The 17801-nt window shown below is 36.7% G+C and overlaps 1 protein-coding gene across 2 annotated transcripts in view; it reads right to left on the bottom strand.

The window, feature by feature from the left end:
• Window positions 1-17801, bottom strand: part of LOC110196697 (uncharacterized) — a 289810-nt gene that overhangs the window by 114263 nt on the left and 157746 nt on the right. For both annotated transcript variants that reach the window (XM_020970061.2, XM_020970060.1), the window contains exons 5-8: window positions 9309-9443; window positions 9181-9225; window positions 5226-5342; window positions 3138-3209 (exon numbers count right to left, since the gene is read on the bottom strand). In XM_020970061.2, the coding sequence (XP_020825720.1) occupies window positions 3138-3209; window positions 5226-5342; window positions 9181-9225; window positions 9309-9443 (369 nt within the window). The remainder of the gene's footprint in view (window positions 1-3137; window positions 3210-5225; window positions 5343-9180; window positions 9226-9308; window positions 9444-17801) is intronic.

The raw sequence follows: 17801 nt of genomic DNA, 5'->3' as shown, positions 1-17801 counted from the left end.
ACCATTCTCCTAATCATAGCAGCATCAAACTTCAGCTATCTTTGACTCATTGTTTCCCCTACACGTCCATGTGGTTGTCAAGTCAGTGGATTTGATTTTTCCAAAAGCTTGCACAGTTTTTTTCTCCTTTCTACTCCCTTTGTGATACAAGCACAGTTCAAATCCTCATTTCCTCTTGTTGGGACTATTACATTAGCCATCCAACTGGTCTCTCTGTCTCCAGTCTTTCCCCTTTTTAATCCAACTTCAAATAGCTGCCACAATTATTTTCCTAATGTTTGGACCTGATCTCTTAAAAATATTTTGATTAATCAACACTTCAAAAGATGCTACCTGGTTTATCAAGGGCAGGCTTACAGTGCTTATCCACATTTCCTGTCTAGATGTTACTTGATCAGTTTGTTTGTTTAGACATAACTTAAATGTTATATATTTTATAATGGGCACAGACTCTTTTTTTCCCTAAACTGATTTTTAGTATAAGATCTCCTAAAACGTGTTGAGTAAAAGGATTTTGGTGTTACATGTAGCCAACCAATTTATAAGGCATGAAAAGCCCAAAATACTGATAAAAAATAGCTTCCTTCTCAAAGATTTCATAAAAAGACTGAAAGTCATAATGATTTTGTTCAGTCATTTCAGCGTCTTACTCTTCATGACCCCTTTTGGGGTTTTCTTGACAAAGATACTGGGGTGATTTGTCATTTCTTTCTCTGGCTCATTTTATAGATAAGGAAACTGAGGCAAATAGGGTTAAGTGACTTCCCAAAGTCACACAGCTAGTAAGTGCCTCAGGCCATATTTGAACTCTGGAAGATGAGTCTTCCTGACTCCGGGCCTGGTGTTCTGTGCACTATGGCACCACCTAGCTCCCCAAAAGTCACACTATCTACTCTCTAACACTCTTTCTTTGCAGGTGCATATTTCTATTGCTATTTTTGGAAACCAGATTACTCTTGATGTGAATTATACGCAGGGGATTCAATTAGACAAATTCAAGAACTGTTTAGGGTTAGTGCCTGTTGTAGCACAATAGAACACTGTGTTAGACAATGAGTGAGATACAATGCTCTGATAGGATGATGGCCGCCAGTTCTCTAGGAATTTGAAGTTTAATGGAAGATAATGATGGGGTATGAGCCCAGGCCAAGACCTTTGCCCCCTCACCCTCAAAAAAGAATTTGGGTCCCATTTGTCTATGGCCCCCCAAAAACCCTTGAACCCTATCTGAACTTTTACCTGGTCAAGGAAATTAGCAGTTCCCTGAAGTTATTCTTATTCCTAACAACTGGCTCTTCCTTATTACCTAGGCCCAATCTTCCAATTCTTTGTTAACTAAATTGAAGTCTAGCCCTCCATTGCCTGTTACTGGCCTGATAGCCCCTGCTTCCCATCCTAGATCTTATCCAGGCCCATTCAACCTCCCAGATACTCCCACTGCTATTCTCCCAGGACACACCCCCAGTCACCTCAGCTTCAAGATCCTCCCTAAAATCCTCTTCCAGTATTGGCTACTCTCATCAAGATACCCCTTCTCCCACCCCACCCCCCACCCCAAACACCTTGACCACTCCTAGATCCCTCATAGTCTTTCTACATATAAGATCCATCCTGGCCACCATTTAGGGGCTGAGACCTCCTCATGCCCGCTCATCCTTACAGGCATCACAACTGGTCACAGATTAAGAGTTTGGCCTATATGGCTCATCTTTTATAAATATTGTCTTTGGCCTAAAGAAGGCTTGGGTTGAATTCTTTCAGGCAGGACCTGCATGTTGTGATTTTGGAGTCCCAGCACCCCTAAACCTCTAGAACTCAACAATATGACTGACAGACACATAATAACTAGGACACTAAATAATACAAGAATTAGTATTATACATGAAAGCTTCAAACAAAATACTATGGGGGGAAAGGTCATTTTCTCTCTTGGGGCATAAATGAGAGATTTTGGAAGGAAATGGAGTATGAGATAAGTTTTAAAGGAAAAGTTTGAATTTAGCAAAAAGAGTGGGGCAGGGAATTCCAGGAATGGGGAGCAATATGAGGAAAGACACAAAAAACAGGAAAATGTGAGGCTCTATATGGGCAATTAGAGCACTATAATTGTTTAAATATGAAAATTGTCTGGATGATAGAATATAGAGGTTGCAGAAAGGAGCAATAAGGGAGAACACTGGGAAGGTCGGGTGACTCCAGATTATGGAGGGCCTTGAATTCTAGATCAAGGACTCTCAACTGTGCTTGGTAGTGCAAAGAAAATTAGGACAAAGATTTTGAATAGAGAAATTGGAGGACTGAATATGTGCACATAGTAAGTAAGTTCCACGATGCTATGAAGGATTATTTAGAGCAGAGGTGGGAAGATATGGTAGGGGACTATTGCAATAATTGACAAGGAGACCATAATGACAGTCTGTACTAACATGGTGGCAGTAGGAATAAAAAGGATGGGACGGGTATATGAGCTATTGTAGAGGTAACGTTTAGATTAATCCTTCTTTAATAGTGACTCATTAAGTATTTTAACAGTTATGAATGAAGGAATGAATGAAAAAGTAGTTGAAGCAATGTTTCACATAACCTAGCAGAAGCTAGTAGCACAGAAGGATGTTCGAGAATGTCTACTAAATTCCTTTATATTGGTAGTCATTTTCATGAGCATCTTTTGAATGAAACTGTTAAATTTGATTTTCTCTACATTTGTATTATTCTGAGAAGGTGGGATCCAGATAAACAAGAAATTTAGGGAAATACAATGGCTTTGTCCACAGCTCTGCCTTGCATCAATCCGACATGCTAGTGATTCTATTCAATCTCACCCTGACCTATAGAACAGGCATAAAAGATAAAGAAGCTTTTTATGTTCTCCCCAGCATGATTTTGACAGGGTTGCCTTTCTGCTTTCTTTGGAGTGCTGTGAATTCCCAGAGTATATCCCATATTCAAATATGAGTACAGCAATGCATTTCAAATGGAAATATTTTTGATTATTCACTTTAGTATTCTTACACCACTCTTTCCCATTATTTCATAGAAACTTGAGTTAATGGAACACAAATTCTACAATGGTTACTGGATTAAACTCTCTATATTATCGATTATGTCTAAGGACTAACTAAGGATTATGTACTTACCCTGTATCTATCTCGGTCAGCCTGAGAAAATGCATAAGGTTCACCTTTCTGACCTTTGGGTCCTTGCGGTCCCTAAATAAGCAAACAGATTTTAAAAAAACCATACAACAACCACAGAAACAAACATACATTTTTAAAAAAAATAGGCAGGAATGTTTTAGTTGAACTTTTGTGGAACTAAAATTTTCAGTTTTCACCTCTGTAGATAATATCTAGCTACTCTCATAGTAGGAGTATGTGTCATGGTGCTCTATTGCACAATTTATAAACCTGTCTGAATAATTAATAACTAAGTACTTAGTGGTAGGGTTACTTAGTTTATTCCTTACCCTGCACATCATATGTACATGCAATATTATTCTAGTTTAATATTATCTCAAATTGTGGCTTTAAAATATAAATTAATGTAACATATTTGTTATTTTATATTTATATACATTAGTCTGAATATTAATCTCTTAGTAAGTGTAGAAATCAGTTATTTTTTTTTAAAAAGATTATAGGCTCTTCTCAGTTGATATCCCAGTGGTTTAGAAGACTTAACAGGATATTCTAAGCCCCTTAGGCGTGGGGAAGAATCTGAGTTATTATTTCAAATATGGTATTAGGGTGTGTGTGTGTGTGGTGTGTGTGTGTGTGTGTGTGTGTGTGTAGGAAATTCAATCATTAATTTTGTTTTGCAAATGGAAAAGGGGAACCTGAGAGAGAAGAAATATTCGTAGAGTATTTTATGAATATCCTAAAAAAGATGAGATTATAAATAAAATTTAAATCCTAATACTTCAAAAGATTTAGGCTTCCATCACTGTTAGTATTCTTGTCAATAACACAGACTGCCCCCCCCTTTTGTAATTAGTAGATCGTTTCCACGAATTACTGAGGTCAAAAAATAAAAATTCATTGCTTAGTGGCCAACTTTCTGGTCATGAGCCTCTTCAGGCTTGATTAGGTTGGTCCTTAGACAACAAACACTCAATCTGTTTACCCAGGACCATTCTTGAAATCTTTCTAGCTTGGTAAGACTGGCCAGCATTTGTAGTGTAAACGCATGATAACAATCAAGAACGCATGATCAGCAAACTATCACGGCACACTGACGTAAGCCTTTAAGGGAGGGTGGATAACTGATTATTTTGTCCTTGAGGCGCAATATACAAAGAATACTCCACCTTTAAAAATAAAGGAAAACCCATTGGGCTATCGCAGGCATTGTGGAAAGATTAACCCTGTTCATCATGAGAATATTACAGTCTAAAGAAGACAGTGACTAAAAGGAGAAACAGAAATAACTAGGGGTTTCACAATATGTTTGCTCTTTCTTAATTATTTCTAAGGAAGTGAAAAGGGAAAGGATTATGATTTGGATCTAGGGAATTTATGTTTTGTCTTTTCCTCAAACTCAAATATGCTATCCCCAGATTCTGAAGGGAAAGGTTTTTATAGGTGGTAGCTATCATGATGAGAGAATAGCTCTAGCTCATAAAAGTCAGAGGAGAGATATAAGTGATTCTCCCTCTATTTCTACTCTAGGGGAAAATTGAAGCAATTTAGTTACCTCAAAAATGTATAGCAACAAGGACAAAATACTTTTGAAGAACTATACTAAAGATAGTCACTTTAAAAGGGAATATATAACCACTATTAGACATATTTTTTCCCTAGGACAAACTGATGCCCCAATATCATTGGCTATTCACAAGTGATACAATTTATGGCATGTTAGTAAAAACTTCATAGAATTTAGTGTAACTAATTTCTTATCTTAATGAACCCATAATGTTGCAGAGAAATGTACAGAGTTAAGGTTAAGGCGTGGAAGGAGCCTTAAAGTTCACTAAGCCCAACCTCACTTATTTTATATATGAGGAAATTGAAGTCAATGGAGGTCCATGATTTGCTAGAGTTGATTCAAATAGTCAATATCAGAGACAGGATTTGCCTTCAGGTCTTCTGAGTCCAAATCCATCACTCCTTCTACTGTGCCATAGCTATCCCAAGCGATGGTCTATCAAATACTACTTATTCAAAATCCACCACTTTTTCCAAGAACAATTAGTTGAAGCCACTATATTTGTACTAACTACTTACAGGGAGCCCAGGTAAACCCCCAGAACCTGGGGGTCCCTGTGTACCAGCATCTCCAGTGGTTCCATTGCAACCATCACTGCCTGGTCTTCCCCGGGGTCCACCTTGACCAGGATGACCCTGTGAAGAAAAAAAAAAGTGTTAATACCATCTGTTTCTAGTTTTCATTTTTCTGCCCCAATAGAGTTTTCCAACATTCTCACAAAGAGTCCCAGGCTTGAATCCACGGGAAACCAGTGTTCAAAAAAAGAAGAAAAGAATACTTTATTTTAGCATAGATACAGCTGTAATCAGATGCCTCAGACATTATAAAAATAGTATCAAGCAAAGGTCTTTAGGGCAAATTAGTACAGCTAAGTTTTGGCTAAACTTTTAAAAGAGAAAAATGTATTGAGGGTTCCCCAAATGCCCTTGAGAGTTAGGAGGAACTGGGAGAGCTGTTCTTAAAAAAACACCGAAAAAATGTCTTCATAAGAATTATACTAGAATTCAGCTGCTTTTAAGGGATGGCACATGTTTCTTCTTCAGGTCTATACAGTGTAACTCTGTCTGTGCCTATTGTCCTAGGCTGGATTAAGATGATCAACATGGAGTGTCCTAAAAGCTTCTAGGTTCTAAACAAGAAATTTTTCAACCACAACATGGATGCAATCATGACATGATACCAAATAGGAGGTGGCTTTGATCCCATCTTATTTCCTTTAGCAAAAAAATCTTATATTTTATACTTAAAAGCAAAGCATTTACTGCCATACAATGTCCTGAATCAGTTTTTTTTGGAGGGGGGAGGGACTAGATTATTATGTATCCTTTGAGTAACTGGAGAGTCAGACTAATCTGGCTTTCATTCAGTTTCCTGGAAATGGGAGAAGTCTCAGTTAATGATTTTATATTCCAAAACTCAAGTCATCACACAATCAAAGCCTTTTCTTTTATTTTGTATTTTTATTTTTATTTTACTTTATTTTAAGACTAGCAAATTATTAGGTATCTGAGGTACCAGTCTTCACAGCTTTTTCTTAACTTCACTTATCAGGATAATGAACCAAATATATATTCTGGAGTGACTTTGGACATTTGTCTATATTTTGAGAATTTGATGACTTATTTGCAGTAAAGAATGTTTTAAAAGGAGCTTTAAGATTATTATGATATAAATTCTATTATTTTCTTTGTTGAATCTCTGATTAGTATCTTGAATATTCAAAATCCACTTTTAACTGATGATATTAAACAGAAGGTCAGACAGATTTTTTTTTCAATAAGCATTTTTAATAGATTCAGAAAAATTCTAGATGTTGGTGCCAGTCTGGAAAATCTGATGTTTGACTTTATACTAACTAGAGGATGACAGTTCTCAGACTGAACCGTAAGGATTGCTGAAAATGTTGGACTTTCTTAATTACATGTAGTCCAGCAGCCTTTCAGAAGCTGAGTTATGGAATCTTTCTATTCTTCAGCTGTTTTCCCCTCCCTCTCTTCTTTTCCTTGTTGACCACTTTGTTGCTTCTCATTTTGGTAGTATCTTTTAAATAGGAATGTTACTGACAATGGTTACTCTGTGTGTGAGTGTGTGTTTGTGATAAAAGATCAAAACACTGACATGTGGCCAACAATTCCATCTATACAGTACTCCCTAAAGACTAGGGCATTCTTTGAAACCATCGGCGATATTTCTAGAGCTTAGTTTTAGTATCTTCTTATCTTATCTTCTGTATCTGTATCCATGAAACTTTTGTTCAGAAAGAACCACTACATTTCTGAGTGCCTTCCCCTGGATTTGAACTGTCCGCTTTTGTTCTTTTCGATGGGCTATGTAGCTTGAAATGAAATCTCAGTTTGTCCTTGGTTTAAGATTGTGCTCTAAACAAGACTTTCAAATATTTTTGAACTTTAAGTTCACCTGCAATTCTTCAAACTACATTTCTCTGATCTGATTCCAGGATTCCTTTGTGCATCACTTCTTGTATATAGCTTCTAAACAGCTACAATTATCCCAGACTCAACTTTTGTTAGTTAACCAGCCATAGCATGTGGTTATGATCCGAAGGAGCTAGTAAAGTCACATAGGTTTAATTGTTCGTATCAGATTACTGCGGCTGAAGCAGGCTGGCCATCTCAAGCATCACCCAGAGGCACTGGGTCATGGACCACTTTTATCCCTTTGCACCTTGTAGTACTTGGTGACCACATGCTAATATTTTCTTTCTGGCTTAGGAAATTGTTCCTTCTTGTTTTAAATGAGTCTTTAAACTTGAGAAAATATTTAGTTCTGTCATTCACAGGTGCTTTTAACCTGATTGCTTCAACTCAGATTTAGGGATAGAAATCAAGCATTCATTAAGTGCCTGCTATGTTCCAGGCACTGTGCTTGGTACTCAGGACAGAAACACTAAAGCTAGCCGATTCCTGCCCTTAAGAAGCTTATATTTTAATAGAACCAAATTTATCAGTTTCACTCCATTTACTGATGAAGGTTAGATGACCTCTAACCTGTTTGGAATGTTAGAGAAGTGATTCCTGAGGTGTCTGTCAAGTCTTTAATTCTATGCATCTATGAAATCTAAAGACTTAAAAAAATTTTTTTCCTGATGATTTGTTTTAAGGATGGTTATTCAGAAATTCAGTACTGCAATTCTTTCTTCCTCATTTTTTAAACTCTCATGAGATAAGAAAGATGTTGGTTGACTCTTAAATATTCTGATTAATGCCACAGTTATTTCTTGACAAGTTCATGATAGCATAATTTAATGGGTGTTTATTCTATCCCAGCTGTAACAGTCCACCCTTCATGTGACTCCTTGGGATCACCATGTGTCATGTTTGGACAAACGTAATCTTTGGTCTTTTACTACATTATTTTCTTCAACTGTTGCGGAAATTGTGATTTGAAGAGATGAGGTATTACAATGCTGATTCCCTCAGAACTATTCCATGACCATTTCTCTAGGTTCCCACAAATTGGTCATCTTACCATTGAGGGGAGCCTTTGAAAATAAGAGAGAAATAGAAAGGATGTGGATGTGAGTGAGAGAAAGAAAAAGAGAGAGAGAGAGAGAGAGAGAGAGAGAGAGAGAGAGAGAGAGAGAGAGAGAGAGAGAGAGAGAGACAGAGAGAGACTATGAATATGAATAACTAGGTGAGAGCAAGAAAATCTGGAAATATGGACAGGGATGAAGCAGATGTCTTAAAGCTAAAGAAATGTCAGGATAAGAGGAGGATGGGAGTATGTGATAAACAGAGACCTTGATGTCGGAGCACTGGTCAGGAAACCAGGCCTGGGAAATCTGTTCAGGGATTCCTGTGAAGAAGGCTGTGAGTCAGGCTGTTTTGTTTATTTTTCTATGCCCACAAGAAGTAAAGCAAACTAGGTTAGAAAAACACATTTTATTACATTTTGAGATTTTCCCATGAACAAAGCATGCTTTTTCTTTTTTTCCTTTTATGTGTGTTTATCTCAGAAAACATGAAAAACTACACAAATTTTAAGGGTGAGTTATTACATATGGATGCCTTGCAGACACTTTTATATTTCATGCAAAATTTCACAAATGACTTTTTAGACTGATAAAATTAACAGTACAGTAGATGACATATATCTGTATCTTTGTGGCTTTGATGTGCTACATAAAAATGATTACATTTTACCTTTCTCAGGAGATTTCTAATTAGAATTGTAGCTTTGACTTTAATAGAATATTCAGTTTTAAGAAAATAACCTTAATTCTGAAAATTAAGTTTTGAACCCAAAATTATAAAACAATTCATTAATTTAACAATTCAGCAAGTACTTTACTGGGAAATTAGGAAAAGTGCAAAAAAGGTATTTTTATATTTATTTCCTAAGAATTTTAATGTAGAAATAAGAAAAAAGGAAGAAGGGAACTTGAATTAGAACAGATTTATTCTACTCAAAACATAAAATATTTCAAAATATTTCAAAAAATTTATTGCTTACAGGAATTCCATCAGCACCAGGAAATCCAGAAACACCTCTTTGTCCCTAAAAAAGAAAGAAATCAAACTTGAAATGGAAACGTTGATTATGCTTCTTAAAGCCAGATGAAATGTCAGTAATGAACATACCACATCTCCTTTGGGCCCTGTTATTCCTGGTGCTCCACGTTCACCTTTATCACCTTTGCGTCCTTGTAATCCAGGAATACCTTGTAGCCCTGGTGGTCCGCTGTACCCTTGCGGCCCAACTGGTCCTGGTTGACCCTGAAAAAAAACCACAGAAATACAGGATTATTTACATAGTGGAACACAATGAACAAGCATCCTCATTAGTGATTTATTTTGAAATAATAATCTTTATTTAGATAAAGCAGATCCTTCAGAAGATGTGATGTGGTAGTTACATTATTCTGTGTTCACTACTCAGAGAAGTGTTTCAGAATGAAATAAAGAATTATCCAATAAAGTCCTAAGAATGACATTGAGTTAAGATATAAAGCAACATGCTTCATGGAAAAAGTACTACCATTCCATGATTCCATGTGACATGTTTGAAGTTTCACTTCTTCATCGGTAAAATGGGGATAATAATATCTGTTCTATCTACCCCCATGGTTGTCTCAAGGTCCAAATGTAATAATACATTATATGGGAAAGTGTTTTAGAAGCTATCAAGTATTATAAAATCATCCTTCATTCTTCCCTCTCCAAAGTAAAACCATGATTATGCAGTGCTCCAAAAGTCTTAGTGTGGTTTTAATTTTATTGGACCTTTAAATTTATTGGACCTTAAAATTGCACTAAGACTTTTGGGACATTCTACACAAGCTTGCAATTTGTGAGTCAGTCAGTCAGGCAATAAACATTTATTAAGAGCTCATTATCCGCTAGGCATTGTGCTAAGCAGCAGGGATAAGAAGAAAGGCAAAAAGACAGTCCTTTCTCTCAAGGAGCTCACAGAGAGATGACATGCATACAACTATGTGCAAACAATAGCATAACTTAAAAATGTTTTAAGGAAAACAATTTCCCCACTATTTCTGCCATTCTTCTTAATGATATTTCTATCTATGTAAGACTTTGATATGCTGGACCAGAAGGAAACACATCCTTCATTAACTCAAATGGAATATTTATATTCTAGATATGAAAAAACCATAATTCTGTCCAGTATCCATTACCCTTTTCTGGGTAATTTTTGATTTGTCATAAGTGACTAACCACATTATGTAGTCATTTTCCTCACATTGTCAGTCAATCTCTGAAGATCAAAGTATTCTTTTTATGACCTTTAATTTTTGGATGGGAAGCTAGACATTCGGAATACAGTCCTGGACTTTCCTATTTTGGTGGAGGATGTCTCTTCAGCATAATTCATGCTGAGCTTCTGAGCGGATGGAACTGTTCACACAAAGATCTAGACGGTGTCTGCTTTAAGAACGTCCAGGAGTAAGCCCATGAAGAAACTGGGTAACGATCACAACTCACGTTGTCTCTCCATATTCTCAATGTTTCATTATTCTGATTTAATTGAAGGTGTTTTAGTTCAATCAGAGTAATTGCACCTCAATACCAAAGGATGTGATGACTTTAAATGTTTAAGTTGTTAGGCGACCAGGCTTTCCATAGGATATCCTGCCCTTTATTTGCCAATAAAGCCCATCTGGTATGATCAGGTTAAGAGAAGGGATTTTCCTTAGTGTGAATCATCATCACTGCCAGACAACTTCCATCCTTAGTCCAAGCATGGACTGGAAAATTTACTTCCCCTTCTCCCTTTCCTTTTGTATTAGCTTGTTTTAAAAATAAAATTAAGACAAAGACTGGCAGACTAGTTTAATTTATTTGCATGGATTGAGGAAGTGCCTAGCTTTTTGTCTGGAAATTCCGGTGACATGCTTGAAAATAACATTTCCACAATAGTGGACAGAACACTGGGCCTGGAGTCAGGAATATCTGAGTTCGAATCTGTTCTCAGACACTCAGCAGCTGTGTAACTCTGGGCAAGTCACGTGAACTTTGCCTGCCTCAATATTCTCATCTGTAAAATGAGAGTAATAATAGTACCTACCTCCCAAGATTATTGTGAGAATCAAGTGAGATTATATTTGTAAAACACTTTCTAAACCTTAAAGAGCTATATAAATGCTAGCCATCATCATCATCGTCATTACTATTATAATGGCAAGCATGAAAGTACTCAGTGTGGGATCATATGTTATCTCTTTCAGTCAATCTAATGTATGTGTAGTGATACCATCAAAATTATAATAGTATAATATGGTAAATACAATGTATGAAGATAAATCATTCCCCAAATAAAAATATTTCTCTCAGAAAAACATATTCAGGAGGAAACTGATTGATCCTCAGATCAATTTCCTTTTAATTTCTGGCCCACAAAGATTCATAGGCTTTTAGAGCTGCAGGGGACCTCAGAGATCATCTCATTCAACCTTCTCTTCGGGAAAGGCTGATTCAGTTAGAGAGGGAAAAAAAGGCCATAAAACACTTTTTTTCCTCTTCACATTAAGTTTTTTTTTTCTCCCTATTAAACTCAAGTGTTTTCTACTGGTAAGTCTCAACTTTAATCTTAAAGAAGAATAAATGTCATGGTGGATTTTCACACACTGTAAAGGTTACTGGAATGCGTATGGGAGAGAATGGGTCAGTTTGAGGTAGAACAGCACCAAAGGTATATGTTCAGACTTGAGTAGACATTGTTTAAATACCAGGACTGCAGATAGGATACACTTGAAATCCTGAGATATTTTTACTAAGGTTCTGAGGATTTTAAATCTGGTTCTTGTGGAAGAGGCCAAAATCCCAACTGTGATTAGAACAATTCTACAATCTGAGGCTGAACATGGGTAAACTGATTTCAGAGGGTTCAACAATAATTCAGCTCACATAACTATTAATTTGTCTGATAAGCCACACAAATGAGCAGCTATTTCTACCTAAATTTTATTAACCTTAAGACTCCATCTGGGCAAGAAAGGAAAAAGAGTAGCCAGTCTCTGAAGGAAGGATAAAGATGTTTCACTTAAATCTTCGTCCTCCTTTCTACTCTCACGGTAGCACCTCTAGGCTACGTACTTAATACTTCACTTCTGGACTGCTGTTCCTTCTGCCTCCAATCTATCCCCGTCTCAGCTCATTGTTTCACTCTGCTGCCAAAGTAATCTTGATGTACCATTCTGATCTTTGGTACTCTTCTGGAAACCTGAGGAGCAACCCACTGAATAATGAACACAGTATAATCTTCTTGTCCTAGCATTTGAGGCCTGCCCCAGGTCCAGATCCAGGGTACCTTTCTGGTATTATTTCACACTATTCTCCTTGTCCTTCATACCTATGTGTTTCAGCAAAACTGTCATTCTCCACATTTTCTGCTCTTATGCTGGTCTTTTTCACTTCTGCGCCTTTCATTATATCATCCTCTGACTATAAAAATTTCTCCCTTCCTTTACGGCTCAACTCAAGATTCTTTGATCCTCCCCTACAATCCCTATACTTAGATAACAAGGACTCTCTTCTTCTCATTTCTCAGCACCATTTCTGCATCTTTCCTTTGTAGTCACACATAGTTTAGTAACATAGTTATTTACATAAGTGTCTTCATAGTATCATAGTATCATAGTTCTAGATCTGGAAAGAACCTCAGAGATAGAGTCTAACCATAATTTTACAAATGAAGAACTTTTTAAGAGCAGGATCTATGTCTTTATTTTTGTTTCCCTAGTGCCTAACGAATGGTGCTATACGCTTTGTACGTAACAGGTATTAAATAAATGTTTGCTGAATTAAATTGCATTGAAAAAAATAAAGGTTCCAAATAAGCACACTGGGTTTTTAATCTATAGTACAATACTTCCCCAGGAATTTCCTCCTTGGGCTGATTTTGGGAGCTATTTGTCATCAGTTGCAAAGTATGTCAGCAAAAGAAGTGGAAAGGACTACTTTAAAACATCTCTTCAGATAAGAATGTTCTTAATCTCTGAACTGCTCAAAGGCTGGATACCACAGCTGTTCTCTCACTTAAATTTTAGATACCTTCCATTTCTTAGACTGGAAAGGAGTTTATTCTGTCATTTAAAATGGTTTTTTTTTTGTTGTTGTTGTGAAAAACTAACTATATTTCCCTTCATCCTATCTTGCCCCATATTTATTCTATTCTCTCTTTTGACCCTGTCCCTCCTCAGAAGTGTTTGCTTCTGATTACCCCCTTCCTCAATCTGCCCTCTTGTCTATCATGCCTCTGCTCTCTTATCCCCTTCCCCCCTATTTCCTGTAGGGTAAGATAGATTTCCATACCCAATTGTGTATATTATTCTCTCCTTAAGCCAAATCTGATGAGAATAAGATTCACTCATTTCCTCTCACCTTCCCCCATTTCCCCTCCACTGTAAAAGCCTTTTCTTGCGTTTTATGTGAGATAATTTACCCCATTCTACCTCTCCCTTTCTTCTCCCAGTATAATCCTCTCTCACCCCTTAATTTTATTCTCCATATATCACCCATTCATCTTCAACTCAACCTGTGCCATCTGTCTATCTGTCTATCTATCTATCTATCTACTTACCTATTTATCCACATACATATAATTTTTTCCCTCCAACTACTCTAATACTGACAAAGATCTCATGAGTTACAAATACCATCTCTCCATGCAGGAATGTAAACAGTTCAACCTTAGTAAGTTGAGAGGAGTTTATTTTGAACAACTATATTTGGCATTGGAGAGGAATTTTCAGATCATACTGAAGATCATCACTGAAGATGGTCACACAATTAGTAATATAATAGATTGGTGCCCAAGTTTTAGAACTTGATGACCTTTGCTTACACTTCTTGCTTAAGATGATAGTAGTAATAATAATAATAACTAGCATTTATGTAGTTATTTAAGATTTGTAAAGTGATTTATTTATGTTATCTCTTTTGATCCTTATTTATTATGCAAAGATAAATCAAATGCATCACAACTGTGTTACACAATTGCATTTGGGGCAAGATTGTTAAAAAACTTCTGTTAAAAACCGCCTAATAATTTAGAGTGGCTATCTATAGAAAAAAAGAAACTGGCTAAGATAAAGAAAAGCAAGCTCAGTAAGTCACAGGAGAATTGTATTAAAGTAAAATATAGTCAGTCAATTAGCATGGAGTTCCTTCTATGTGCAAGGCATTGTACTAAATGCTGAATTTAAAGGTTTTATTTGTGTGTATTTAAAAATAAAATTCAGTTCGATCCAAATATTTATTAAACATCTCTTCCCTGTAGAGAGGGTGCCATGCTTAGTCTTGGGCACAGAATGACAAAAATATTTTTATTAGTAACCCTAAAAAGCATAGATGTCATGCTTATCAAATTGGCAGATGATACAATACATTGGATAACAGAGTCTGGATCCAAAAAGAATTCGGTAGACTAGACCAATAATCTGATTTGACAGTGAAGAAATTTATTGTGAATAATAATAAAGTTTTTACACTTAGACTCAAATAATCAACTTCACAAATGGAGGAAACATACTGGCACATTTCTGAACTGCAAGTTCAGGGAGTGTGGCATAAAAATCAAAATGAACTGGTGATAGTGTAGGTTGAATTGAGAGGCACGTTTGGAAAAAGGGAGGCAACAGTTCTGCTATCTTCTGCCATTTTCAGGTCATATCTAAAGTACTAGGTTCAGTTCTAGACACTACGTTTTTAGGAAAGACAGAGGAGCTACCCAGTAGATGTACCTGCATTTCCTAAGTAAGGATGGGGTACAGAGAAGCTGGAGACATCACAATTTGGAGTTGTGGATTCCAGACATCTTGTTGCTGAAGTTACTCAAAGCCAATGACAGGTTGTGCAAAAGATTAGGGAACAGTCGAATTTGGTAGTAGTATAAGGAAGCTCATTTAAAACTCAAGTCTCAATAAGTATGTAATGCTATATACCTTTAGTGGAATTTGTGCCAACATGCAATATAATCCTTCAATGCCTCAACGACTTACGATATCACAGGATACTCTCTTTACATATGTAGACTGCATTCCCTTCATACCTTAATGGACAGTTTAAGGAACTGCTGTAGGCAAAAAGTTCATCTTTCCCAAGTGGAATGTAAACTCCTTGTGGGGCAGGATTATTTCAGTTGTCTTTGTATCTACAGTGTTTAGCATGCTTGCCTCACGCAGTAGACATTTGATATATGTTTGCTGAATCAAATCCCATAAATAAAATCTCTGAGACTGAGCCTTTCTGAATTTACCAGATCTACTGCAAGGCCCAAAGCAGAAGTCTTTCTGAATTGGCAGGAACTGCAGAGCTTATGCTCTGCTGGAGTAACTTTTGGAAATAAAAAGTTACTTTCTGATGGGGCCTGGTTGTAGAATTTTAATGGAAGCAATAATATTAATAAGGCATCACTGTCATCATGAAATAAAAAAGGACTAGTTATTCCATGCATGCTGCCTGAGAACCAGTCTACCTTAGGGTAGAGAGGAGAATTACCAAAAGCTTGGCTGCCTACCGATGAATCTTTGAGATAGGATAAAACTCATGAAACGTATAGGGGCAATGATCTGCATTGGTAGATAAATTAATAGATATTTCAAAGAACCATATACGCCTATAATGCAGAAATTATTATATAATATATTATATTTACAGTTTAGGACTAGAGTAATGTCTATGCAGAATTGAAAACACAGTAAGACAGTAGATAAAATTAAGCTAAGGATTAAAAACTATTTAAAGAATATTATCCATATATATTTACATATAAAGTTGTATGGTATTGATTTGGCACAAGCCAGTATGATACTTCACAAACGTTCTTAAGTGATTTTTAAGTGTGGTTGGGTGTTCTTTTGAAGGCCAGGGGTTATGCAACCTATTCTTTTTTTTTATTACTCTCAACATACAGTATGCAGCTCTGTGTGACCAATAGACATTTAATGAACTCAGTAATTGTTCTTGACTGATAGCCTCATAGTTACAGAGGGAATGCCCATCTGCAGAGCCATTCAGTTTTTGATTTCTCTATTGAAGAATACCAATCAGTCACTGACTGGGATTGTTCCAGAATCTGAAGCGTAGACTAGGAATGGAACACAAGAATTATATCTATATTTCATTTAGACTAAACACGAGTCATATGAAAGCAATCTCTTTTTCAAGTTGGCACTGAATTAGTTTGGCCCTGTCACATTCATGGAAATGGGGGTCCAAAAATATATACGTCAAAAGTCAAGGTAGAGATGGTGGGAGTGGGTGAACAGTGTGGTGCTCAGGCAGGGCACTAGTTTGGCACTGACACCCAACTTTCTGGGAACCAATTCCAAGTAACGGGAGTTTCAAACAGCCTTCCAAATTTTCCATCGCTACATTTGTCTTGATTATTTTTCTAAGGACATGCTTCCTTTTCTGGTCTTTGATGTAACTAGTCTTTTAGTTAATTTCTCTTCATTCTCACTAATCCTATTTCCTAAGAACCAATGTATGACTTGAGACACTTACACCTAACAAATATTCCTGCATTAGAATCCTCTTACTCTCTTCCAGTAAAATCTTGCCCCAAGGTCTCATTGTGGCATGAAATGACCTTGCATTTTTCAAAGTGATGTCAGAGGATTACAAGCTCTGTCTGATCCTATCAAGCTGGAAGGAATTTCTGTCTGGTTTTAGTAATGGACTGTAGTATATCACTGCTAGCTAAGGGTCAATCTAAGAATACATAAGGCACAGCTAGGCAGTACAGCAGATAGAGCACTGGCCCTGGAGTCAGGAAGACCTGAGTTCAAATCCAGCCTCAGATACTTCGTAGCTATGTGATGCTGGGTAAGTCACTTAACCCTGTTTGCCTCAGTTTCTCATCTGTAAAAATGAGCTGGAGAAGGAAATGATAAACCACTCCAGTATCTCTGGCAAGAAATCCCCAAATGGAGTCATGAAAACTAGGACATGACTGAAACAACTGAACAGTGACAACAACAAAAATATATATAGACCCATCATCAAACTGACCACCTGCCAATATGGCATATTAGATAGGGCATGGGACATGGAACCAGAAAAACTCGATTTACATCCCACCTCAGACACCTGTTAGCTATGTGACTGGGTAAACCATCTACCCCTTCGAAATCCCAATTTTATCATTTGAAAATGGGGATAATGATAGCCTCTATCTCACAGAGTTATTATGAGCAACAAAAGAGATTTTATAAAAAAAATGTACGTATGTATGTATCTGTATATACACACATACATGTTTATATCACTTCATAAACCTGTAAGAGTTTTACTTTATTCCTTGCAGAATATATATACACACACACACATACATACATACACATGCGATTTCTTGTGAGCATTTATATATGTCAGTAATGGAGATGAAATTTTTGGCCACAGCAACTTTCAAAGATCACCTACTGAAGCACAAATGGGCAGTGGTCCATGCTGATAAAACTGCAGATCCTTGAAGTATTAAAACACTATTGAATGATGGAAGGCAATGCTCTGGGCTACAAATCAATGTATAGTAAATGCAGTCTTTTCTTACCCCTCATCCTTCTTGATCTCTTTGTTGTATTGAACACTATTGACTACCCTCTTCTGGACACT

The sequence above is a fragment of the Phascolarctos cinereus genome, unplaced genomic scaffold, assembly GCF_003287225.1.
Source record: "Phascolarctos cinereus isolate Bilbo 61053 unplaced genomic scaffold, phaCin_HiC Scaffold_7;HRSCAF=346, whole genome shotgun sequence".
NCBI lineage: Eukaryota > Metazoa > Chordata > Mammalia > Diprotodontia > Phascolarctidae > Phascolarctos > Phascolarctos cinereus.
The sequence above is the reverse complement of the archived record's forward strand: the minus strand, read 5'-3'. Positions and strand labels throughout refer to the sequence as shown.